Source organism: Notechis scutatus, chromosome 1 (assembly GCF_049901735.1).
Source record: "Notechis scutatus isolate UNSWTSFEM ecotype Mainland chromosome 1, rNotScu1.2, whole genome shotgun sequence".
NCBI lineage: Eukaryota > Metazoa > Chordata > Lepidosauria > Squamata > Elapidae > Notechis > Notechis scutatus.
In genome coordinates, this window is record NC_142009.1 from 279,627,332 (window position 1) to 279,654,772 (window position 27,441).

Below are 27,441 nucleotides of genomic sequence, written 5' to 3' on the forward strand. Positions count from 1 at the left end.
AATTTGATTTTGCAGAAGTCTACCAACTTGGCTTGTGTAGCTAAGACTTTTGTAGACCCACAGTAGAAATTCCCATCTTGGAAATTTGCCCACCCAGGTTTTGAATTTGCACTAGCTCCAAACCAGGGTAGAGAGATGGATGTGGTGGCAGTAGTAATCTGAGAGCCCTTCATCACTTTTAAAGGTCTACACTATAAATAACTAGAAGTGAGACCTTATGGGTGAAGTTGGGCATCAAAAATTAGCTAGGTTGATTGCTGCTGTGCATTATCTTCCCTGCTTTATCCCTTCCTGAGCTGCTAGATTAATTTACATCTATCCATTACAAGCTGAAGCCCAAGCCAAAAAGGTTCTTGGAGATTTTAACTTGTATGTCTCCCAGCAATACTGTGTTTAGTGTTCAGGAATTCATGGCCTCCAAATTATTGATGGCCCAAGTCATGCTGAAGTTAAGTAAGGGTAAAAGAGTCCCTATGGATTTTATTCCACTAGCATGTCTGAATATAGGTGCTCATCTCCGTTTCATGGCCACTGAGCCAGCTCTGTCGGAAGACATTTCTGTGCTCATGTGGCTATGATGACATCGTGGAGCATTGATATCTTACAACTGATTACCTATTATTATCTATCTACATTTGCTTACTTTCGAACTGCTAGATTGGCTGGGGTGTGGATGGAAGCTCACCCCATCACATAGCATTCAGGTCTCAAACCTGGGCTACAAACATTAAATCTGGGTTTTATCTTGGGGTAGTTGCAATGTTATCTGGAAGTGAAGGACATTACTTGGTGGGCTCAGGTGTTATACAGGCAGCAATAATAGTTTGATTTGACCATTATTTGCTCAAAAAATTTAAATCTAAAAATATGTGCAAATACAAATAAATAAAGCTAAACTTACAGGTGAAATTCAAAAAATTAGAATATCGTGCAAAAGTTCATTTATTTCAGTAATGCAACTTAAAAGGTGAAACTAATATATGAGATAGACTCATTTACATGCAAAGCAAGATAGTTCAAGCCGTGATGTGTCATAATTGAGATGATTATGGCTTACAGCTCATGAAAACCCCAAATCCACAATCTCAGAAAATTTAGAATATTACATGCAATCAATAAAACAAGGATTGCACATAGAACAATATTGGACCTCTAAAAATTATAAGCATACATATGTACTCAGGACTTGGTTTGGGCCCCTTTTGCAGCAATTACTGCCTCAATGCGGCATGGCATGGAAGGCTATCAGCCGTGGCACTGCTGAGGTGTTATGGAAGACAGGATGCTTCAATAGCGGCCTTTAACTCTTCTGCATTGTTCAGTCTCATGTCTCTCATCTTTCTCTTGGCAATGCCCCATAGATTGTCTATGGGGTTCAGGTCAGGCGAGTTTGCTGGCCAATCAAACAAAGTAATCCCATGGTCATTGAACCAGGTTTTGGTGCTTTTGGCAGTGTGGGCAGGTTCCAAGTCCTGCTGGAAAATGAAGTCAGCATCCCCATAAAGCTCATCTGCGGAAAGAAGCATGAAGTGCTCCAAAAACTCCTGGTAGACGGCTGTGTTGACCCTGGACTTAATGAATCACAATGGACCAACACCAGCAGATGACATGGCTCCCCAAATCAACACAGACTGTGGAAACTTCACACTGGACTTCAAGCATCTTGCAGTGTGTGCCTCTCCATTCTTCCTCCAGACTCTGGGTCCTTGGTTTCCAAATGAGATGCAAAAGTTGCTCTCATCAGAAAAGAGGACTTTGGACCACTGAGCAACAGACCAGTTCTGTTTTTCTTTAGCCCAGGAGCAGCTTGACAAGAAGAATACGATATTTGAAGCCCATGTCCAGGATCCGTCTGTGTGTGGTGGCTCTTGATGCACCGACTCCAGCCTCAGTCCACTCCTTGTGAAAGTCCCCAACACTTTTGAATGACCTTTTCCTGACAATCCTCTCCAGGCGGACATCCCTGCTGCTTGTGCACCTTTTTCTTCCACACTTTCTATTAATGTGCTTTGATACAGCACTTTAGGAACATCCAACTTCTTTTGCAATTACCTTTTGAGGCTTTCCCTCCTTATGAAGGTGTCAATGATGGTTTTCTGCACAACTGTCAGGTCAGCAGTCTTTCCCATTATTGTGATTCCTACTGAACCAGACTGAGAGACCCTTTAAAGGCTCAGGAACCCTTTGCAGGTGTTATGGCTTAATTAGCTGATTAGAGTGGGACACTTTGAGCCTAGAATATTGAACCTTTTCACAATATTCTAATTTTCTGAGATTGTGGATTTGGGGTTTTCATGAGCTGTAAACCATAATCATCTCAATTATGACACATCATGGCTTGAACTATCTTGCTTTGCATGTAATGAGTCTATCTCATATATTAGTTTCACCTTTTAAGTTGCATTACTGAAATAAATGAACTTTTGCACCATATTCTAATTTTTCGGGTTTTACCTGTATGTAAAGTTGCATACAAGCTGGTATTGTCACCTTTAAAATTCTTAAAAGCAAATGCACCCACAGAGACAATTGCATAACTATGAATGTGGTTACCTGTTGAACAACGGAGTTACCTCCATTTAGAACAGCAATACCAAGCTTCAGGGTTTCAACTACCATGGGTCCCATTTCACCTGTCAATCAAGAGTACAGCGCTTACAATTGTGGTCACAAAATGATCGTTTTAAAAGGTTCTAAGCTTAAAATCAAGTTTAAAATCAGATGGATAGGCAGGTGATAGCCAAGTGTTGCCAAGTGATTGCAACATCAGGAAGAAGTATGGGAAAGTACCAGGGCCTGAAGGAGGAATTAGGTTGGATGTGGAAAATAAAGGCCAAAGTGATTCCAGTGGTGGCAAGAACACTCAGGGCTGTGACTCCTAAACTGGGAAATGGTCTCCCATAGATCCTGAACTTGAAAGCTCTCTGATCAGAAGAGTGCAGTGCTAGGAATAGTTAAGATACTATGCAGTAATTTCAAACTCTCAGGCCCCTGGAGAGGACCTGAAATTGAGGAAGGCATATATCACCCACAGAGGTGAAAAGGGAATTTATTAAAGCCTGTTTAATGACTGACTGACTTTCTTTTCAAGACAAAATGAAATATATACATGCAAAGAAATACATAAATAAATATTAAATAACCTTTCCATTTTTACTGTATTACCTTTGCTGGCACTGATCATTTGCAATATCATTTCAGCAGCTCCACGTTCATGGAGTCGGGATTGCTGATAGAGGGTTTTCTGCTTTTCCATTTCTTTTTCCTGAATGTCAGAATACAGATGCATGTTAACATATTGTGGTACCTGCCACCAGTATAAAAAAACTGTAAGACTTTGAAAACAATAAACTTTTTTTTAAAAAAAGAATCTTTCACAAACCTATTAAAACACATATTAAAAGAATAAATTAGCCATGATAATTACTCTAATGCAGCAACATTTGTTAAGAGCTATTTATTTTAAAAAATAGCTCTTAACAAATGTTGCTGCATTAGAGTAATTATCATGGCTAATTTATTCTTTTATCCCTAACAGATTTTCATGAAAAGTTTTACCCACAGTTGATGCAGTAATAGGCATGGGATACATGCTGAAAAAGGAAAGGTTTAAATTTGAAAAGAACAGTAAGCAACATTTGTTTTTTTCTTTTAATATGGAACAAAAGACAGATAGAAATTCAGATGAAAAGAAGAAAGAAAAATAGTAAGGAGAAAGAAATACAGACATGATTGGGGAAAAAATTAAAAAATCATCATGACTATGTATAATATTACATTAATTTATGAAATTGGGCACTCTATCTCAAATGACTGCATCATTTCTAATAGCTATATAAATTATGAAAGATCTGATTTTAAAGAAAACAACTAACTTCAAATGTCTTCTCCTTTTCTTCTTCCTCTTCCTCCTCATTACCATCTTGCTCACTCTGACAGCTCTTTTCTCATTAGAAAAAAAACCAGGCTCAGATAATGAATAAGCAGAAACAAGTCAAATACATTTTTAAACTACAGTTCATAAGCAGAGAATTGATCATTTCATGGATGGATTTGCAAATTAAAGTCTCAAAGATCAAGGTAGTTGTGTTTCAAAGAGAAAAGGATGCAAAAAATAGAACAAGTAAATAAATGTACATACTTTAGTGGAATGTTTACTAAATAAGGGGAAATTATAAATAAGATTACAATATGAAAATTCTAGCAGAAAACTGGGCAGTAGTAAGTTTTTTCTTATAATGTATGTATATATACATACATACATTATGTTTTCTGAGGTTTTCGCGGGTATTTGTATGTGGATCTTTGGTTATTCGGGTTTTCTCCCGCGTAAAATTGGAAGTATCTAGGCGACGTTTCGATGAAGTCTCATTCATCATCTTCAGGCTTGTGTCTTCGGCTTTGTGCTTCTTGGAGTAATGTGAGCTTGCAGCTGCTTCTTCCTTTTAACTGCTAGTGGGGGTGTGACTTGATTGGGTGGGGGCTTGGCTGTGTTCTGATTGGGTGGGGGTGTTCTCATTGGTTGGGGTTTGGCTGTGTTCTGATTGGTTGGGGGTTGGCCGTGTTCTGATTGGCTGGGGATGTGTTCTGTTCAGGTGGGGGCTTGGTTGTGCTCAGGTTAGTCTTAGTTGCTGTGGGATTTGAGCTGGTGAGCTGTGATCCTGCTGTTTGGCTTCGTGTTCGTGGTCATGCCACATCTTCATGGTGGGTGTCAATTCGCTTCATGTATGGGTCGGAGGGGTTTGAAGTGGGTAGTGATGCAGCTGTGGTACGGCTTCTGGTCCATGGTCATGTCTCATCTTCTGTGTGGGTGTGAGTCTGCTTTCTATGTGGAAGTGTGGTAGCATCTTGTGGCCCTCATGCGTGTGGGTCTGGTGTCATTCTTCATGTTAGGTACTCGTTTGTTCATGAGGGCGGGTTTCCAAATGGCTGGTAGGCAGGAGGTATCATCTTGTTTATTCATGCTGTGTGGGCGTTTTTCTATCTCTATGGCTTCTCTGATTATTTGAATAAAAGTCTGACTCACAGACGAACACAATACAGAAGCCTGATGATGGCAGATGAGATTCTGCCGAAACGTTGCTACAACTTTAAAAGCACAACTACAATGACGTGGGAAAATACCCGAACAAAGCTGAATACCACACACATATATATAAAATATTTCATTCATGTATGAATTGTTTTTAGAAATTTCTTCCACCTCATATTTTCATATGTTTTCACATGTTTACATCTGGCCATGATTTTGCCCAGAGTTGGGCGTTTTTTTGAATAAACAAAGAAGAAAGAGTTGCATAGGAATATCTATGTGTGCCAAAGATGTACAGTACGAAGGAAAATTAAGATTCTATAATATTCTAAATCTCTACAGTACATTGAGGGTAGACTTTGATCTAAATTGGCCAGATCAAGACCCAGATTCATCAACATGAGGGCAACTGTTGAAGAATTCTTTAATGAAGAAATAATTTTATCAAATTTTGGTTTGGTCTTTATTTTTCAGCAGTAAATACTAATGAATTTACATCCAATTAAATAAAAGTCTTTGGGGACAGAATTTACCTTATATTATAAGTTTATAATATTGGTTGATCTTGAAAAAATTAAATAGTGTTGAGATTGATTAGTAGTTGGATGGAAGATAATCAGAAAATCTTGAGCTGGAGATTAGACTGGGAAATAAAAGATGTCCCTGAACAAGGCAGTGATAATTTCTACATTACTGCTATGAAAGCTACAGATATTTCCATGAAAACACTATGAAATCCAGTTCAACTCAAAGGTAATTTTTTCTTTTATTACTAGGAATGCTTCTTTTTCCTCCAAAATTTGCTGTTGGATTGTTTTATCACTTTTTTATCTTGTTTTTTTCCCCTGTGGCTTTTTATGTTTGATGTTTGCTGATTCAGTCATTTAAAAAGATGGATTAGTAACAACATTAGTAATAGAATCTATTAGTAACAGTAAAACGGCAGTAACAAATAGAAAATGCTGAATATTATTTTAAGATTTCAGTTGTACCTGAAAAAAACAGAGATGGCATTCTAAATATAAATTGTTTTTAGTTAATATTTAAATTACTCACCTTTGCCATCATTGCTGAATATGCAGTGTATAAGGGATCATTTTCTAGTTTGCTGTAGAAAAGTATTTAAAAAATAAATAAATTTGCTCCTGGAAAGGCTTTACAAGTTACTGAATTGAAGTTTCAGGATTTATTAAAGCAGGGAAACTTTCATCTTGTTATAACCCCATGATACATGATACGATCTTATAAGCTTATAGGTTCCATATCAGATTCTTTATTAAAACATGTATTTATCAAGTGCTTTTGCAATTGAAGAATATATCTATCCACCTCACATGAGAATTTTTTTTCTATTATGACTTAGAAATGATTACAAAGGTTTCAGCCATGGCTTTGCTATACAGCTGATAATTATCTCTGATCATATCAAATACAAAATCAGTTCTTACAATAATAAATAAAACTTTAATTAATTCTAAATGTTTTACTATTGTTGTGTTAAAAGGATTTTGGGAAACTTGCAAAATTCAATCCGAAAGAGATATATGTATTCAACTTTAAACATTACCTTTCTTTCTGCTCCTTAATCTTTAAGATTAAGGCTGCATTAAATAGCACAGTATCACCTTTGACTTAAAAAAAATTCAGAAAACAGTTTAAAATGACCATTTTAAAACAGATGCCATGTCCAACTTGGTATTTCTCAGCATCTTAAAAAAAAAATTAAAAACATATTTAAGAAAACTTGGGGTAAGGTAGGTAAACCTCTTTGTTTTTGAAGTCCTATTTTTGATATATTATATGCACACCATCTTGTAATCACTTTCTAGTTATGAGCCAGGGCGGCGCAGTGGTTAGAGTGCAGTACTGGAGTCTATTTCTGCTGACTGCCAGCTGCCTACAATTTGGCACTTCAAATCTCACCAGGCTTAAGGATGACTCAGCCTTCCATCCTTCCAAGGTCAGTAAAATGAGGACCCAGATTGTTGGGGGCAATATGCTGACTCTGTAAACCACTTAGAGAGAGCTGTAAAAGCACTATGAAGCGGTATATAAGTCTACGTGCTATTGCTATTCCTTGTCATTTCTTTTGTCAAATTCATTGTATGTTATTATTTTTAATGTTGCTCTTTATAGAGTTGGGTAACATAACAAAGGCAGGAAGGAAAGGAAGGAAGTAGGAAGTTAGTTACCTTCTTTCAGTGAGAGCACTCCGACTGAAATGAAGAATAATCTGATGTAGAGGATCTGGATGGTTTTCATTCTCTTCTTCCTCATCTTCAGTTGTTTTGGGTGAAGTCTGTGCAAACATCACATTGGAATTTTATACATAAAAAGTATGTAATAGGAAAGAAAAAATAAGTGGAATAACTATCATTTCCATATTTTAATATTTATATTTTCATATTGATATTTTAGCTGGAAGATTCAATTATGCAACAGCTTTTCTTCTATAAAATCAGTATTTTAATAGTAAAATGTTCATACATTTAATTCCCTTTGGACTGACTTGCGTTTACTTATAAATAAAATTGTATAGGATTGCATAATCAGAACCTGTAATGGAAAAATATTGAGCCTAATTAAAAATCAGACTTTTTTTTCTAGAAATAGATCAGGTTCATTACCTGAAGTCAGATTTGGTTTGTCTGGTTATCTAGATTCCTCTATTCCTCTACCCACTATAGGTCAGCATGTCATGTGTATTTTGTGACTTTAGCCCCATAAGATAGATTAGAGTAAGAAACCAATGCCATATAGACAAGTGCTACTATTATTGTACAGCTTAATGTAATAGAATTCTGCAAGTTTGAATGTGCTTTCCCCCTCCCTCACTTTATTTTTGTGCAAAGGGGAACTATGTTATTTTGTAGAAAGGGGCAGGTCTGAAGTGTTTAAGAAATTTGTTTCTTGAAATAGGTTCAAGCTGTGCTTGCCTGATCATTGTCTTGGTGGCAATTCATTCTCCTGTCCTTAAAGACCATTTCTTATGCTCACTAAACTAGAGTCTTCGTGCTTGCCTCTGCAACAAGGATTGGGAACTGCAGTATCAGCACCATTGAATCATCTGGAACTGACAGCAAAGGAATCAATTCATATCTGTGATTAGCATTCTTCTCTGTTACTCTGGGAATTAGAATTCTTTCAGTTTGAATGACCATGTTCAAGGCATAGCATGTTATCGGATAAATAAAGCCCACTTTTTTCCTTCCTTCCTTTTTTGCATGCCCTGGATGAAAGTTTTATGTATATCTGCTTAATCACAGCAGAACATAATTGTATAATCTACATCATAGGAAATTCAATGTATGTTTCCAACAAATTAACAATATCAAAGCAAACTCTCTGAAGAGAGCTGCATACAGTTATATACCATTTACCAGCTATACACCTCCCTGCAATGATATTCTTAACTAAATATTACCATCTGATGAATGAGAATAATAATCTGATTATTGTGTTGATGGCGTAATAGATGTTTTCGTTGCTAAGTTACCATATGATTCATTGTTCTTTAAGCGGCAATAGACTAGCACAGAAACGGTTTAGAAAATTCTCACTTTGTCTTTCACAGAGATTTCCACCATTGTATAAAAAAGTAACAGCTATATTTAAGGGAGTAATCTGTCCATTGTTCAATACCCTTAAGTAAAAAAGAAAAAAAAGAAATCTTTGCCCTTTACAAATATTAAAGAGTACTATCAAAGACAATCAAAGAGGTCTACTTGTGCAAGAATCATCTTCTTAAAAACATTAAGAGAACATGGAGAAATCCCGAAGTATGAATGTGTGATCTGCCACTTTCTGTGAAATGTAATTGCAAGACTCAAGATAACTCTATACTTAATACTGATGTAGAATTAGCCTATGTCAGGTTAGTGGAAATACTGCATCAATGATGCAAATGCATTTTAAGAAATATAAAGACATCCATTCATAAATCTATTAGTCTCTTCTACGCTGTTGGATGTTGCTTTTCTGCCAAGAAAACATTATAATTGGCAAGTAGGGTGAACTCATCATTTCAGATACAGAAAATAATAGTTCTATAAATTACTGCTCAATTAATCAGTTAAAAAGAAAAGTGTTAAAAGAATTTGGAATTTAAAAAATGCATTGTCAAATAAAAATTCCATTGCCTAAAACACAAATCTGTCATACTTATTTCTAACTTGTTAGAATGCCAATGTATTATAATGTCAAGGAAAAGGTAGATAGCTTGTACTAAAAAAAACAAGCTTTGGCATATTAAAATGATTCAAAACATTATTCAATAAACAAAATGCCAATTAACAAAAAAACATTCACCGTATTTGAAACTTCAAAAATTAAACTAATTTAAATTAAATTTTAATTTAGGAATTAAATTAGCTGTGATTTGGTCTAATTAGTTTCAGTCCAAATATATACAGTAACAAAATAAAGATTTGATACACTGTTCATATCGTGGCATAAAATATAGCAGGATGGTATGTATATATGGAAATGTTTATAAGTGTAGACAAGAAGGCATTGTGGACTCAGCCCAATTATATCTGTACTTACAGCCAAATCCTGAACCAGTTTCTCTTCAAAGGAATATTCCTCTGTTTCTATCCAGTATTTCTGATAACCATGAAGAAACAGGTTAATAGAACGATGCCTAGGAGTAAGGATGAAAATGAAATCCAGAAGGAAAACAGAATAAAATAAAAACGCTTAGAAGATTACTGACTAGTAACACCTATAGATTCTGTACAATTCAATTCAGAAACCATTAAAATTAATGAATGTTCAGCAAAGTTTAAATAACATAGATGACAAGTATTGTTTTAATAAGCTGCACCAGATAGAAATCAACACATGAAAAGAAGGCTATTGATATGCTTATATTTTACTGAACACTTTAGAATCCAATTTCCTATAGATGTAAGTCCTTGGTTTTCTATTTTTTTCAAAGAAGACGGGGAAAAACATACTTTACTTTGATGCAGTTCTACATTGACTCCTTATCACTATGATGTCCACTGAATGCAAATGAATTAAAATCATGAACTATCCATTTCATGTCTTTATTGATTATTTTACTTTAGGATTATGATTTTAAACATAATTAATGTAAAATGAACCTAGTTATGTCATTTCTTTACACTTTGACTAATCATGATGTTCTTATTTATCAGTATGGTTTACCATCAACTTCACTTATAATTTTAAACCAAGTTTTTAAAACTGTAGTTTCTCTAAAACACAATAATTGCTTGATTTGCACCTTATGTTTTCCATAATTAATAAGTGTGCATGGAATTCTTTCTAACCTTATGTAGTTTTTAGTACAATGCCCAATGTAGGAGTCTTCACACCATCTTGGCAAATATTGTCTACTTGTTTACAAGCTCTCATAGTCAGAAAAAATCTTCCTTATTTCAAGTTTAAATCTCCCTATATAAAGCTTTCACTCGTTGCTTTGTTTCTTACCCTCAGGTAGTATGGAGAATATAGTCACACATCCCTTAAAATGTTGGAAGGCCACCATCATGCTCCCTTTAGCTTTATTTTCTATTAAACCAAGTTCCTTTAACTACAACTCAACTTACAACCATTCATTTAACTGTCATTCAAAATTACAAGCACTGTAACTTAAGCATTAAAAAAAGTGACTTATAACTGGCCCTCATTCTTACGACCTTCACAGCATCTCCAAAGTCATATGATCAAAATTCAGTCATTTGGCAACTGGCATGTATTTACAACTGTTGCAGCATCCTTGTGATTGCATTTGCAACCTTCCCAGCTGGCTTTCTACAAGCAAAATCAATGGAGGAAACCAGATTCATTTAATGACTGCATGTTTCACTTAACAACTGCAGTGATTTGCTTGACAACCATGGCAAAAAAGGTTGTAAAATCAGGGGCAGCTAATTGTCTTTTTTTGGCAATGGATATTTCAGCACCAACAATTGTGGAGACTGTAACTGGGCACATATTCTGGGTGTGAACTGATCAGTGTAGTCTAGAGCTTTTGGGGATCTCACCATTATACCTCTGTTGATGCAGCCTAAAACTATTGGTTCTTTTGGCAGCTATGGCACACTACTGGCTCTTTTGGCAGTTGTGGCACACTACTGGCTCACCTATGGTCTTCTAGGACATTCAGATCTATCTTGCAAGCTCTACTATTGAGCCAAATGTTTTATACACGAGCATCTTGTTTTTCTGCCTAAGTGCAGAAAAAATACATTTCTTACCACTGAACCTTTGTTAACTGGCGCCCAATGTTCATATCAAATAAATCCTTTTGATCTTTGCACCTATTTAGTATGTTCTCCAGCTTTGTGCCATGTACATATTTTATGACCATCCCATCTAGTTATTGAGACTCATATGGCATACAAATTTAAATGATGATTGGTGGTGGTTATTGATGATGATGATTGTTGAATCAATTGTTCAGCCAACTGAATCCATCTAGAAGTAGAACCATTCATCCCACATTATTTCAATCTGTTTAGAAAGAGGCTGTGTTTTACTTTATCAAAAGCATTACTGAAGTCTAAACACCCACTAAATACCTTACTCCATTAACCTAGTCATATTATCAAACAAGCAATCAGATTTGTCTGGCATGACCTCTTAACAAATCTATGCTGGAAGAAACCATGTGAAGCTTTAATATTATGTTTGAACTGGGCAGTGATTATGGCAGAATCCATGCTGAATTTCAAACCCACAAAATATTCTTCTCACCTTCTTCAATTCAAACTCAGTATTTGAAATATTTGTTCCAGTTTTAGAGTAAAGCAACTTGTTGCTGTGGAGTTACTTAAAATTATGATTATATGTACCTCAAATCATAATACTGTATTAATCACAATTTAGGGTTCCAACAAGTACTGAACTGTGGTTAATCAAAAAAGGGGTGGAATTTTCCAACAGCTCCTTGGAAATTATGTAAATTTATAGAAGTTTGTAACATTACTAATTGCAACTGGTATAATGTTGCAGTTCAATATATGTGCAGTTAGTTTAATAGTTCAATATGGGTAAACCAAAATGTTGTATTTCATTGGAGCTGAGTGAAGTGAAAGCTCCCGCACACCAAATATTCAGTCAGACTTTGAGGTTTCTATGGTCTCTTCAAATATGAGAAGATGGAGAATTTTTATTTTTTGTTAAAGAAGAATAATGTCACTTTTCTTCCATTCCACATTCCTTCCATTCTTTACTGCTATGTGGAAGGAAGGGAGAGTGGGGTTTTTAAACAAAAGACAAAAATAAAGTTGTTGAGAATGACTGTTTCCCTCTTTTCATGTAAAGAGCAGATAAAAAGCTGCTTGGATTTTCAGGTGAAGGATTTCACAGAAGTCTTCTTCCCCTTGCAGTGGAGATGTCTCCAATTAACAAAAGATGGCTGAGTAGGAGAAGACATTCCTTTCATGAATTTCTGTTATGCTAAGGGCTCTTTTGCTCCATACGTGACTTGGAGTGACTAAATCTCCCCCATATATCCACCTAAATTATCCATTATTTTATTATGCACTGCTGAAAGTCACCTTATGTGAGATGGGCAACACATCAATTTGATAAATAAATTTAAAAAGAATAAAGACAGAGGGAAAGCACAAATGGCCACAACATAGAAAGCTTGCTTCTGTGGATATGCTTATCTTTTCTTATTTCCCAACCCTATTATGTATAACTCAATATGAAGAATTACATTACTTAGTATAAGATAATTACTATGCATATCTACTGGAAAATAGTCTCGCCAAGTTTATTAGAAATGTAGCTGCTGGAAAGGAAGACTATTTATTCATTATATTTTAATGCCTTTAAAATATTTAGTAACATTAAGACCAAAGTGGCAGGAGAAATTCTGAATTGTGAAGAACATTGGGTTTTCAGTCAAGAAGATCATACAATTATACCTGAAAGAATTGCCTTCCCCCCCAAACCCCTAGAGCAGGGGTGTCAAACTCAACATCTGGGGGCTGGATCTGGCCCATGGGGTGCTTAGATCTGGCCCGTGGGGCTGTCCTGGAAACAGTGAAGGACTGGCCCACAGTGCCTCTGCCAGTGAAAACAGCCCTCCTGAGCTCCGTTTTCACTGGCAGAAGGTTGCAGGAGGCTGTCGCGGCCTAAAATGGAGCTTGGGAGCCTGTTTTCACTGGCAGAACACTCAGGCCACCAGAGGTACCCCTAACATAACCACAGCCCCAAACACAACCCTGGTGCAGCCCTCAATGAAATCAAGTTTGACACTCCTGCCCTAGAGTATAGGAGTTGAATATAAAAGAAATCTTCAGATGTTTTTTAAATTAATTGTCACATTTTGAATTCCCATTTGTTTCAAATAAGTTACGAGTTAAAAAAAAGGAAAATGCCAGAAACGTAGATTTGCATATAAGAAGCATGTTGGCAGTTGTGTTCAAAGAATACTAATAGCATAGCATATGCAAACAATCAAGGTTATTCAAAATAAAATATCCAGTAATCTCTTCAAACAACCTCGGGAACAATACATCTTTACAGAGCTGCATATGTGGGAGAGAGACAATCTCCTCACAACAATGTTATGCCTTCTTCCGCTCTTCTTCCACCGCCTCTCCTATTCTTGTGATGCCAAAAACATACATAGTTAGTTCTGTGCATGTTCTGTAGCATCTGTAAAATTATTTTGTTTGATCATGGATATAGTTTCCATTGCAAGCAAAATCACTGCTGTTCCATATGCCTAAGTGAGCGCTGAATGAAAGAGGTGAAAGGGTGGAATTGCCAAATGCTGGTAAAGCTATGGTTCTCTATGAACTTTAAACATACAAAAAACATTAGAAAGTAATGTTTTTCTTTAATTTTGACCAAATCTGTAAATGAGTTATGTTAATTGCATAGAAAAATACTATATTAAATATATAGTTCTTTTTCCATGTTGCCAATCTAAATTGGAATGGTTAGACTTATGTATCTGGGGAGATATATAAAGATCTTCCAAAGCATTGAATAAGTAGATAATTCATACAATCAAGCCCAACTCAGCTTTTTTAAAGTAATCAGAAATTTCTCTAAAACACATTGGTTAAAAATGATGGAACAAAGGCCATTGAAGCTAATTTGCAAGACCCTGAAATCATTTAATAATGACAGAAGTAATGAATAGTGTGGATGACTTCAAGTCATTTGATTCCTGGCAATGTTTACAGGAACTGGGCTTGGCTAGTCTAGTGAAGAGAAGGACCAGGGGAGACATGATAGCAGTCTTCCAATATTTGAGGGGCTGCCACAGAGAGGAAGGGGTCAAGCTATTTTCTAAAGCACCTGTAGGCCAGACAAGGAATAATGGATGGAAACTGAACAAGGAGAGATTTAACCTGGAAACAAGGAGAAGCTTTCTGACAGTGAGAACAATCAACCAATGGAACACCTTGCCCTCGGAAGTTGTGGGAGCGCCATCACTTGAGACTTTCAAGAAGAGATTGGACTACCATTTGTCAGAAATGGTGTAGGGTCTCCCGCTTGGGCGGGGGGTTGGACTAGATGACCTACAATGTCCCTTCCAATTCTGAATATCTGTTATTGTTAACTGACTGGACTATCCTTGCAGTGTATTTAGCAAGATTTCAGAAGTGGTTTGCCATTTCCTCGTTCCTAAGGCTGAGAGAGAATATAGGTCCAAAGTTGCTCAGAGTCACGATATCAATGAAATGGGTGGCATAGAAATTTAATAATAATCAATAAATCATTAAATATATTCTTGCCCAGAAGACTGTAAGAGGGACTTGAAAGTCTTTAGTCTTCAAGCCATTGTCTCTAGTTCACAGCTTCCCAGTGTAGAATCAGATAGGCATTATGCTTTTCAACAATACAAGCAGTATTCAGGAATAGCATATATAAACATTTTTAAAAATTATGTACCTTAGCAAATTATACAATGGTGCCATCCTGAAACAAGCTACAACAGCTCTTTTGCGTTGCTTAGACAAGAGTTTGTGCCAAACTGCTTTCTTTGACCTTAATGGTTGCTCAACCTACGGACATTATGAATGAAGATACTTTTACTGATTTTCACTTGATCCAATGACAAAGACATTAATATTTATATTATATGATATGTTAGCAACATTTCTTGTCTCCCCAATTAAAAATAGAATTTTCATTGGAAATTTCAAAAAAAACTTCATAATTTTCATTCTAAAGCTTATGACATTCAGAAAACGGAAATCTCATTAGATTTGGTAGTTTCCTAAAATTTTAACTATTCCTCCAGAAAAATCTTAAAATCACTTTAATATTATAGTATCTGGGGGTATCTGGAAGCTTGTGGCTTGATTGTCAATCTCTGCATTAGACTATAACTGTGGTATAAAAATAATAATGTTTTATATTTATCTTTAGATTGCCTTATAATCACTTTGCAATTATGCCTTGCACACTATCAAAGATCAGTATTATTATGCAAACATCCATTCTCCTTGCTCTGTCTCAGCATCCTACTTAATCCTCCAGAAAGAACCTTAAGGACCACAGACTTTCCCTGGATATAAAATGCTCAGCTCAGCCCATCCCAGCCCTATCCCAGTTTATTCACTGTTTAACATCACTTTGTTGAGGTTAGATGTTAATGCCTTATTTTACTGTACCAAAGGAGTTGGAAGTGTTTTCCCCCACTATCCATTTCTCTTTTTTCCTCCTCTAACTTCCCTACTATTTACTTTTGTATTTTCTTTGTATGCCATATTATAAACTAATAAAAAAAATTAATTAAAATATCAGTTTGTAGAGTTCCTGTTTACTTTATTTAACCATGGATCTTCAACCCGTATGTCTCACTTTTAAACATAAAATAATATTTTTGTTACCTGTTCCAGATGATAGACAGCTGCTGAGATCCTTTGCACACGTTCAATAGTTTTCTCGGGATCAGCAGGTTCCTCAGTTTTCAAGACATCTTTGTAGAGATTCAACTGCCATTTCACAGCAGGGTCATCTGACTATCAAAAAATTTGATCCACTCTTATGCATACTTAATATTAAAATATATAGAACACTTATTTAAATAAAATTTATTGCCATTTTTTGCACCACTGTACTGAAGCAAGGGGAAAAAGCTATATGCTTATTGCTAGGAAGATGAAAAATGTGATATTTCTAAATGATAATGCAATGATACATTACAACATCAAAGATAGGAAGATGCTACAGAACTCTATTGTGCTATGAATGTACAATTTTATTATCTTGTAGACCCCCCCCCCCCCCCCGGGGGGCGGGGGGGGGCGGGGGGGGGCCCGGCGGGGGGGGGGGGGGGGGGGGGGGGGGGGGCCGGGGCGGGGGGCTACCCCCCCCCCCCCCCCCCCCCCCCCCCCTCTCTGTGAAGTTCACCCCCCCCCCCCCCCCCCCCCCCCGCCCTTTTTATCTCTGGATAATCTCCAGTCCCTCCTTGAGGGAGATGGGAGGTCTGGAAACACAAAATATAAATAAATATAAGTAACTAACCAACTAAATAAAATCTCTTTTTCCCTGGGCATTGCCTACATTGGTCCAATGGGACTCTTATTAAAGGTCTCTTCCCATCTATGGTTCTTGGGAGGAATTCTCTCACCAGATGTACAAGCTGGTTTCTAGTCCTTCCCCTTGTAGTAAAATCAAAAGAAAGAATTTTTTTGTGATAGTTTAAAAGCTGTTGTTACACCTTTAGTAAATTCTGGAGGAAATAAGGCTATAGTATAAATATATTCCTTTTCTTTGTCACACTTATCCTGTCTATGGCTCCAACATTGACATTGCCTGCCAGTGGAAAATTGGGGAAATTTGTGATCAGTATGTTGGGGACACTACATTGCAGTGATGGCTAACATTTTCGTCATCGTGTGCTAAAAGTGCAGGTGCGCATGCATGCCTGCACCCATAATGCAATGCATGCATGACCCACCCGCCACTGTGTATGCACTGTACCCCCTACGCATGTGCGTGTGGCCCGCATGCCCCTGCCCCCCTGCGCATGCATGTGTGTCTCCCAAGCGCGCGTCTTCCCCTGCACATGTGCGGCAGATACCTGACAATCAGCTGGCTGGTGGGGGGGCACATGTGCATGTGCAGTGAATCTGTTCTGGGCAACGGGTCGTGTGCCAGCAGAAATGGCTCTGCGTGCCGTTTCTGGCACACATACCATAGGTTCACCATTATGGCTATATTGGTATACTTTATGGCCACACTATTTGGTGTCAGTAAATTTCCAGTAAGCTCTTGAGCTTGCTACAAGTTTTGTATTTATAAGTGCCATATTCATTCCCTGGCATGACTGCCCGAGCTGGTAAAAGTTGAACCTCAACATCTGGAAATCAACATATTGCTCATTCATATTATTTCTTCATAATAAATATAACTTTGCTATAGGAATACTCTATTAAATGATGAAATATATTAACATGCTTTTTGAACTCAGAAAAATATTTAACTAACTGATTTTTTGACATTTTGAATATTACCTTTTCCTGCAAATGCAAGTTATTGCGTAAATGTTCTTTGACTTCTTCTTCAGTGTCTTTCTGCAGATAAATAAAGGCATATTGATCTGGGTCATCTTAAATATATTTTGACCAATAATAAGACAGGAGACAACCTATTGGGATATAGCTGCATACTCTATATATAATAAAAATAAAGAGAGCAAGTTTTTGTAGTAAGGAGCTTCCTGTAGCCCTGTGTCCTTGTGTAGTTTAAAGTTCAATAATACACAAATGTACAGTGTGTTTGCTAGGTTTTGAAATGTTTTAAAAATATTTGTGAGATAACATGAGTATCTGAATTAGGAGGATATTTCTTATATCATAAGGAGAAAAGGTGATATAGATAGATTAGATAGAAATAGATGATAGAGATAAAAATGTCTCAGATTTTGGATATACTCAATGGACACTGGCACCAAATCAAACCTTCCCTCCCTTCCCCCCTCCCTCTAATAAGCCTTTCTTAAACTTATTTGTTTGATCATTTCCATGCTTCTAGAGATGTATGGTACTTATATCTAAAGACTGCAAAAATGCTTCAAACCCATCATGAGTATCCTTAGAGGAGCTTTTCTAGATTTCAGGTTCAAGAAAACACTTAGTTTTAAGTGTTAAGGAATTATTATGTAGTTGGCAACACCTGAACTGAAACCACTATTTCCCTGAACAGGAAAAGTTGTGGTGACTTTAAACAGCTGTCAGTAAGCATACTGAGGGTATGAACATCAGACCTGAATTACCTTTGTCTACTTCAGATTCAAATACTGCATGTCTTTATTTGAAACCTTTCAGATTACAATCAGTAAGAGTAAAATATTGACTTACACAGCTGTACCTGGACTTAGCAAGAGAAATTAGCTCTTGATCTCCAGGGGTACACATGTTCAACCCAATGGGAAGCATTTTTTTAAGTGCAGCTACAATCAGAGAAGTCTGTATTGAATATAAATCCCCTCTATGTTTTGCTTTTTTTCGTTCCTGATCATGACCTCCAGACTGCAAAAGAGACATATACAATAAAAGGATTGTTATTTCTTTCATACTAAAATAATCATTGTTCCTAATTATGCAATTAATTTAGATATTCATTTTAAATCTTAAACCATTTGAACATTTATCCATTTGAATAGTAAAACCAAAGTGAAGCAAAAGACTATCATGAAAATACATGATTTTAGTGGCATTTTATAACAAAAATACTTTAAAAATTGCAATTTTCAAGAATTGAAATTTCTTTGCAATTTTCAAGGAAATAAATACCACTGCAAATTTTCAGTATGTATATATTGATAAAACACACACACACACAAACACACACACACACACACAAACCAACAACATATGAAATGGATAAAGAGTGACACCATTGATAATTCTGAGGATTTCAGTGTTTGAGATATGTACCTGCACAACATTTAAGAAATGCAAAGTGTAAGTTCCATAAAACTGGACAGTTGTAAGCAAGGCCACTAGAAAACTACTTTGCCGTAGAATCATTGTCAAATGATCTCACTACATTGTCAGCAGATTTAATTACCTGAAGTATACAGAGCCTTTGCAAAAAGTTATCAAATAGGCTGCACATTAGCATTACATTTAACCTGTTCAGGATGCAGACAATGTACAATTTCACTGGGGAAAAAACTTTTTAAACTAAAGCAGTAAATCAAAGCTCTGGGCAACAGCATTACAGTTTATCACTATGAAAATGATGCTAGGGACGGATTAAGATTAAACAGTTACAAATATTATATTTTTTGAATCGCATGCATAAAAAAGATGAACAATGACCCTGATGAGAATTGAGCCACGTGCATGTATTCAAGACTGGGCTCACATAATGCATCTATCACAATCAGAAACTCTTTTCTATTAAGTCATCATATCTTCTCCTTCTGCAAAGAAGATTTGAAGGCTCTGGGCCTTACACTGTACCCTACACTGATATGATAAAATTTATTTAATAACTTCTATTAAAACAGAAAAGAATGCTCAGGGCAGTCACATATTTTGTAAATTGTAAAGTTCTCCTTTTAATAGAATATATCAAAACATCTAGCCATATTTTTGGCATTCAGTGGGAACCAAAACATTATGCAATGGCTTTCCTCAAGGATGCACAATTGCAACACTTTGCCTCAAAGCTTTGTTTGTGGAATGCTTTCAAAAAGTTTTTTTTAAATAGTAGCAATGGATTTAATGACATTAATTGCTGACTTTTATAGCAGACAAACAAATGTCACAATTTATCACAGGACTCAATGGCATCACTATTTTCTTAGGCAGGAGAATATCTGACACAACCCACCCCCCAAATAAAGGAATCTTTTCAGTTTGTATGACCATAAATCTCTCGCTCTGTCTATCTATCCATCTATCCATTCTGTCTCTGCCACCAAGTTCCAGTTCTTCTAAAAGGAAACCTTTGCTGGCAATTATTAAAACATCCATAACAAATAATGAAAGCTTTCTTAATAATATTCATTCATTTTTGTTATATGCTGATGGACAGCTATCAATGGGCTTAGTTCTTAACTTTCTTCTATTCATTATCCCATAGATGAATTAAGTATGTATGTACTTTGCTTTTTATAAATGCAGAAGAAAAAAAAATGGGAATGGAAAACCAAATCCTCTACATCCCAAATCTTCCAACTCATCATTGAGGCAGAACTCTGTTCACCTGAAATGATTATCACCTTTAAATTTTGAGAAGAAGATGAAGGATATTTGGTTCCTCTTAAAATAAAAGTGAATTTCTTCCTTTCATTCCTGATCCTAAATCTGATTTGGAGGGGGATATTAGTAAGTCAAATATCAGACATATCAGATGCCACTGTGTCCTGTGCTATAGCTCATTGCTTCCTGCAAAGCTGGACTCACAGCATCAGTCTGACTCTACAGCCAAATGCTGTGAAATTGACAATTGCACTGAGTTTTTTGCACTTAAGTTCTGGAAGGATACAAAATAGCAGCATCAACAAAATCATAAAATGTTTGGTATGATTACTCATTTAAAGAATGTATAAATAAAGGGAATTGGCTTGAATGATAAAATATTCTGTGCAAATCTGGTATTGAAGTAAGTTAGAGTGCATACAATGGAGTTAGAGTGCATACAATGGAACTAAAGTATTCACGGAAAGAAATGGAATGCTTAACAAATAATTCAGTATTGAAGAGTAAATAAGACATGTGTGATGTTCTTTTAGTTTCTTTTAGGGATTATTGATAAATTTGTGGAGGCATTAGAAGTTTATTGACTAGGAATGTGTGTGTGTATGTGTGTGTGTCCCCTAAAAGCAGGTGACACCATGCTGTTCACCGAGAACCTGAATGATTTTCATCAGGCATTAGCTAGATTGCAAACTGAAGTAGATTTATCTGGAAAAATGGTGTGAAGAATTACACACAAAGCATAAATAGCAGAAATCTAGATCAAATAAAATAAATTGATAGAATATTGACTAAACATAGGAAGGGCAGCTCTGGTAGCCTAGAGGTGGAGCTCTTGCCTCACAATCAGGAGACTGAGTTCAATCCTAGGTAGAGGCTAATATTTGGAATAGAATCTCCTGCTTGAGGTCCCTTTCAACTCTGTTATTCTATGGGGAAAATTTAAACATATAAATTATTGAAAGAAAACAGATGTTCTGTTACAAGGAATGAAAAAGTATCAACATATGAGAAAATGGCTGTTTTGCAAACTTTATTAGATGAAAGGGAAAGTTGAATGTATCCGGAGAAACATAAAAATAAGTTGAATGTAGTGGTACTCTGTGTGCGTTAAAACAAAAAAAGGGGAAAGAACAAATGGTTATGCAATTAATGTAGATGAGATATAAGAGATGAGATATATGTGGGTGTGGGTGAAGATGTACTGAATCTATCTACACCTATTCATCCCCTTATGAAGCCATGTTTATATTATATTTAAGGTACTCTAAAATACATAAAGAATACTGGGAAGACATATTTTTAATTCAAATAGTATCTCTTTCCTTCAATTCAGTAGCAGATTTTGAAATAATAAATGCTAACTTGGAAATGATTGCTGAAGCACTCAGGTGATTTGTGCTTTTTTTCAGATTGAGTGAAGATTTCTCAAATGCGATTGCTATTGCTATTGTAGCTGCTGATGTCTCTTGGTTATTAGTTTTTTTGTGGCATGTGCAAGAGGCCCCAAGACACAAATAAGCTTATAGACATTGATCTGGTTTACTCCATTAAACCTGGGTCAGCTCATGGATACCAATGTGCTTACTTGCACCTTCTTTGATGCCTATCAGACTCCCTGGCCCACGTAATTTATTTTACTGTGTGTCTTCTTTTTTTAAAAAGATAGAAATATAACATGATGCAAAGCCATACTCCTAAATATGATCTATATTTTCACAAGGCTGATAGCCCATTACAGAAGGGGTATCGCTCAGCAGGCTAGCTGGCAATTCTACACATAGATTAGGACTATTACCTACTCCACAAGTGAGAGAATTGGAAGTTTCTGTGCCCAGGCTTCCTAAGAGTAAGGACAACTTTTCTCTAATTGGGCTTGAACTCTATCCGGAAAACTTTTAGGAAATTGGAAACAGTAAAGTTTTCAGGGAAAGTATATGAAGATATATCAAGGATCTTTTATTTGTTTTCAGTGCAGTTTTACTCAATTATATTGCTTTATTTTTGCTCCCATTCTATGACCTTCTTTCTCTTTATTTCCTTAGTATATTAATGATTAATATATTTAGCATAAAATGTCAGCCTCATGGAAATTAATGCAGCTAACTCATTTCCCCAGGTCCTTACTTTGTTCCTTTTATTGAATTAAAAATCCTTTAATCTTTGAGATCCTAGTGTTGGGTTTTGAAATAGCACCACATGCTCCAAAATCTTTTTCCTGGTAATTCTATTAAAAAGAAAAAAGTAAAGACACTTACTTAAAAGCTAAGTTTTGCAGAAGGGGGATTTCCTATTGAGCCCTACCCATTTCTGGTAGTAGCTCCATTACCCAAATTAAGATTTGGTTGGGAGGGTATAACTTCTCCTTGGGTGAACTCCTCACCTGAGTAAATAACTAAATTGAGGCAATCTTGAAGTTGGAAGATGAAAGTAAGGAGCCAAGAAAGCTCCATGCTTGTTTTAGTGAGAGATATTCCCGCCTGGTCTAGCTAAAAAAACCTTAAGAGCATTTCTAGATCCTATAATGTATAATGTATTTCTTTGGAAGTGTTTTTATTTAATCAGAAAAAGGAAAGCAGAGTTAGTGGCTGAGGAATAGCTGAAGCCATTTGTCTTTTGGTCTCCTATTTTATAAGAGCAACTTTACACACTGTCAGAATTACAATTATGCTACCAATAACCACATATTGATGGTTCCTATTGGCACATTACCTAATATGTTTGTTCCCACAGAAATCAGTATGTTCAAAGGAAGTTTTCAGTATACATGCCTCAGACATGTAATTCATGCATGTATATAATTCATGCGGTTATATATTGTTAAAATACTAAGTGTTCTGCAATAGCTTTGCAAATGTTATAAGAAACACATAAATACTGATAGGCATAACATGGGTGTACCAAAAGAAATACATGTACTTCTGTCAGCCAAAAGCACTAATGTGATTTATCAATATTTTTCTTCCTGTCCTAAAGATTGCTGACTTTAAAATTCTCAAACTTCAGTGAATTTGTGGAAGACTGGTAATTTATTGTGGGCATGGAAGCCATAGGTTAGGGTCTAATAGAATTAATTTTTAAGTCATTATCACATCATTAATTCTCTTCTGGAGATCAACAATGGATAACTTTCCAATATGGTATAAGGTACAATATGGTTTCTTGTACAGCAAGAAATGCATTCATTTTTGCCTCTATCTCATCCATATTTCCTTGTTCCCAAACCTGATACAATAGTTTCTCAGTTCTCTGGAGGAGATCTGAACTGAATGGAGGAGGGAATGGAATGGATTCTGGGATGGCTCTGCCACTGATGTCCATTCTAGTAGTGGTAAGACAATTAAATGCAGCCTCTACTTCCCATCCAGCATTAATACTGCTCTTGAATCTATGCAGATAATGAAATAGAGATTATTTAAAAAAGCAAATGTCTATTTCTGCACAGATGCTGTTCCTTCATGTGTATTTAAATGAATTTATATTTTTAAAAAACCCTGCACTTTTGTAACCATGGAGACACTGACTTATAAAGCAAGCAATCGTATTAAAGATTACCTTCTAATTCTTTAACTCTATTTTTATCCCAATTGAAACATCTCATAATTGTCTTACAACCAGTGAATTGCATATTTTTTGTATGATGCTATCTGTTGAACTTATATTTCAAAAAAGGGATTTTAAACAGCCTTGGTACATAGCTATACAAATGGTTTAATATACCCCCATGTTATATTTCAGCATGTCTTGAGTGACTAACGTCAATATGAAGGTCTCATTTAAAAAAACCTCTAATTATAATAATAGGCAATAGCTTTAATGACCACCATATTATTTTAGTATTCTTTTGTTTTCAGTAGTAAAATTTCCTGTTCATCTATTGCTCTGTTGAGGAATTAAAGATACTTAAGTAAAATCAGTTATATAACATGAAGAAGGTGACAGAGACAGAAGAGATATATTATTGGACTACTTTCCTACTTGTGAAGTCTGTACCCGGTTTTTATACTGGAGAATGAAAACAGACAAAATCTGCCTAAGTTTTCAATAAGGTTTATATCAGGCAGGACATGCATCTTCCCTTTGTGACGCCACTGCTATGATCATTGGAAAGAATGTTGAGACCTTGGTCATTTCTAAAACTAAAACATATATACATATTATATACAGTTATTAGACCTGTACCTTTACTTGCATGGCCTGTATGAAAGAAAGAAAACAATAACAAAGAAAGTAAATGAGGATGATGAAAAGGTGGACATTTTGCCATTTACTCAGAAATAAGATTTTATATGTCAGCAAAGCAACTAACAGTGCAGTCAACTTCTTAGAAATAAGCCCAGAAAATTTAATGGTTTTGTTTGAGAGTAAAGCCAGTTAAAAGTAAATCTATTCATGGAGCCTATACCCAAATCTAATCATATAGCATTGTAAAATATGGCACGTGTATGTTTACCTACACCAAGTATCCTATGGGACCATAGTCAGGTATAATTATAAAAAATAATAAGTAAGTAAATAATCATTCATTTATGAAACCAAAACAAAGTTACATATTTTCTTAAACAATGGTATAAGAAAATATACAAGTAAACAAATGTATTTCTGTTGATCTTACTAAAGGGTAATTCTCATAATAAAGAATATATTGGAGCTTATTAATCCTTCCAACCATCAATATCTTTATTGTGCCACTCACAAGATTGGAAGTTCACTAGCTTAGTCTGGGCCAATGACTCTTTCTCAGTCCGATCTATCCCAGAGGACTGTTGTGGGGAAAATTGGCCTTATGCCTGATGTTCCTGGAGGAAAGATGGTATACAAGTCCAACAGGTAAAAGATACCCATTTTAAATAGTGAACCCATATCTTTAAAAAGCAAAAGAGAAATAATCTTATCTACAATATATATTTTATAAATATTTTAACAGGCTTTATCCCTGAAGGACTTCATCCCTGAAGGAACAATGTTTTACATTGAACCAAGCCACCATCCATGGAATCTAGGCAGCAATGTCAAGGACTGAATTTAACCAAAATGCTGTGACAGGAATAGGTGAAAGTGCCCATTTGATAATTAAAGTAAAATAAGTAAAACTCCAACTTCCCACCCATTATCAATTCTGTAAGTGAAAAAAGAAAACAATGTATATAATTTTGCATATAATTTTGCTTTTGTTCAGAGATGCCTGCTTGAGGATGAATAGATCTTGCAACTGAAGCCCTGCCTCCTTGTGCAACATCTAGGCCAGGGGTGTCAAACTCATGTCATTACAGCATCGTCATGTGATGTATTGGGACTTTATTCCCCTTCGTTAAACCAGGCATGGGCGTGGCCAGCATGTGATGCATCCAACCCACGGGCCGGGATTTTGACAGCCTTGATCTAGGCAAATACAAAGAGATAGGACTTTGATCATGAAATTGCGTCTGCTATCTGGCCTCCCCCATCGCAACAGATTTCCTTGTTTCTGTTATCAGAAGAGCCAATCTCAATGTCATACTTTCCTTAAGAGTGATTTTCTCCCCCAGCTACCATTTGTGTCAGATTTCACCCAGCACTGCCAAGAAAATATTTTCACAGATAAAACGGCTATTCATTTGTGTGCCATTGCAGCCTTCCATATGTACTGTTTACCCAAGCATCTGAAGCACTGGCAAGTTTTGTCATTTCAAGAAAAATCTAGTTTTAAGCCCTTAATTTTTAGATATAGCTACTTTTTAGATAGGGATCTTTGGCTTTTAAAAACAAAAACCTGACAAACTGAATTATGTGAAAAAGAAAAAACCCCAAGGTTTTATCTTTTCGACATGATGATTCAACTGTGATGTACATTCACTCTGCTTTTGCATGCTAGCATTAATGAAATGTTCTGTATCAGTCATTTCCACATAAATAAGACTTGATTCTGAACATTTTGACTTTCTTCTTTCACCCTGAGTTCCTTTGATTAAGTCAGAAGCATATGAATAATTTTAAATACCTATAAGGCAAATACTATTTTAATTTTAAAAATATGACCTGAATGTAATACATTTATAAACAGATGCTGCATTATGTTTAGAAAGGGATGCGACATAAACTATAATTTTAAAAATAGCTGTATGTGTCCTTTATGAAAACACCCACACAAAGTTAAAAAAAAATAACAGATTAAAAGAATGAATGTTGTGTTTCATTAATTAATTTAACAAAAAAAATATGTTATTTTAGTATTACCAAGTAAACTGTCTTTGCCAAACTAAATGTTCTCTAACTTACCATTCCCCTCGGAGCAATCTGCTGCCATATTATCAGAAAAGAAAAGTTAAAAGATCTTGCTCAGTTGTAAGTAAATTTAGTTTAACAAAGATCAATAAACTATGTCATTATTATTTTTAAAAAAAGCATTATGATCTATCAGTATGTTTTCTAATATAACGAGTGACAAAAGTTATTAGACTTACCTTTTGTGTATAATAACAAAGTATACCATACCATGCTACACGCTGCATCTATTACACACACATACACACACACACAAACTAGACACAAGAACAGTTTTTTCCCAAATGCCATCACTCTGCCAAACAAATAATTCCCTCAACACTGTCCAACTATTTACAAAGTCTGCTCTACTATTACTATTAACCTTCTCATCACTCCTTATCACCCATCCCCTCCCACTTGTAACTGTATGACTGTAACTTTGTCACTTGTATCCTTACGATCTATATTGACTGTTTCCTAGTATGATTTGATTGCTCATTTTACCCTATGACCTTTACCCTTAAGTGTTGTAACTTATGATTCTTGACTCTTGACAAATGTATCTTTTCTTTCATGTATACTGCATTTGCACCAAGACAAATTCCTTGTGTGTCCAATCACACTTGTCCAATAAAGAATTCTATTCTATTCTATTCTATTCTATTCTATTCTATTCTATTCTATTCTATTCTATTCTATTCTATTCTATTCTATTCTATTCTATTCTATTCTATTCTCTTTTGCTGTATTTTTATTTGCCTAATGAATAAACAGTTAGGGTTTCCCAGGTATATTTTACAAAGCATGTTAGCCTTAAGCAAAGCACATCTGCTTGGAGCATTAAAACAGCAAGGTTTGTTTTTTTTAGAAAACTCAACAAAGCTGCTTCAAACCCCTTGATAGTCTGGATGTGCAAGTAAACAATACTTCTTTCTGGGACTGCCAGCAGAGTAAAGCAGATGTTCGTTACTCACACATGCAGACACTCAGGTTCTATTTACC

The 27,441-nt window shown here is 35.7% G+C and overlaps 1 protein-coding gene across 1 annotated transcript in view; it reads right to left on the bottom strand.

The window, feature by feature from the left end:
* The window catches only part of RYR3 (ryanodine receptor 3), a 312,006-nt gene that overhangs the window by 42,327 nt on the left and 242,238 nt on the right, over positions 1-27,441 (bottom strand). Inside the window, exons 70-79 of the mRNA XM_087951743.1 lie at positions 18,343-18,513; positions 17,497-17,556; positions 15,868-15,999; positions 14,924-15,036; positions 9,578-9,674; positions 7,225-7,331; positions 6,089-6,140; positions 3,876-3,941; positions 3,166-3,265; positions 2,554-2,633 (exon numbers count right to left, since the gene is read on the bottom strand). Coding sequence (XP_087807869.1) covers positions 2,554-2,633; positions 3,166-3,265; positions 3,876-3,941; positions 6,089-6,140; positions 7,225-7,331; positions 9,578-9,674; positions 14,924-15,036; positions 15,868-15,999; positions 17,497-17,556; positions 18,343-18,513 — 978 coding nt within the window. The remainder of the gene's footprint in view (positions 1-2,553; positions 2,634-3,165; positions 3,266-3,875; positions 3,942-6,088; positions 6,141-7,224; positions 7,332-9,577; positions 9,675-14,923; positions 15,037-15,867; positions 16,000-17,496; positions 17,557-18,342; positions 18,514-27,441) is intronic.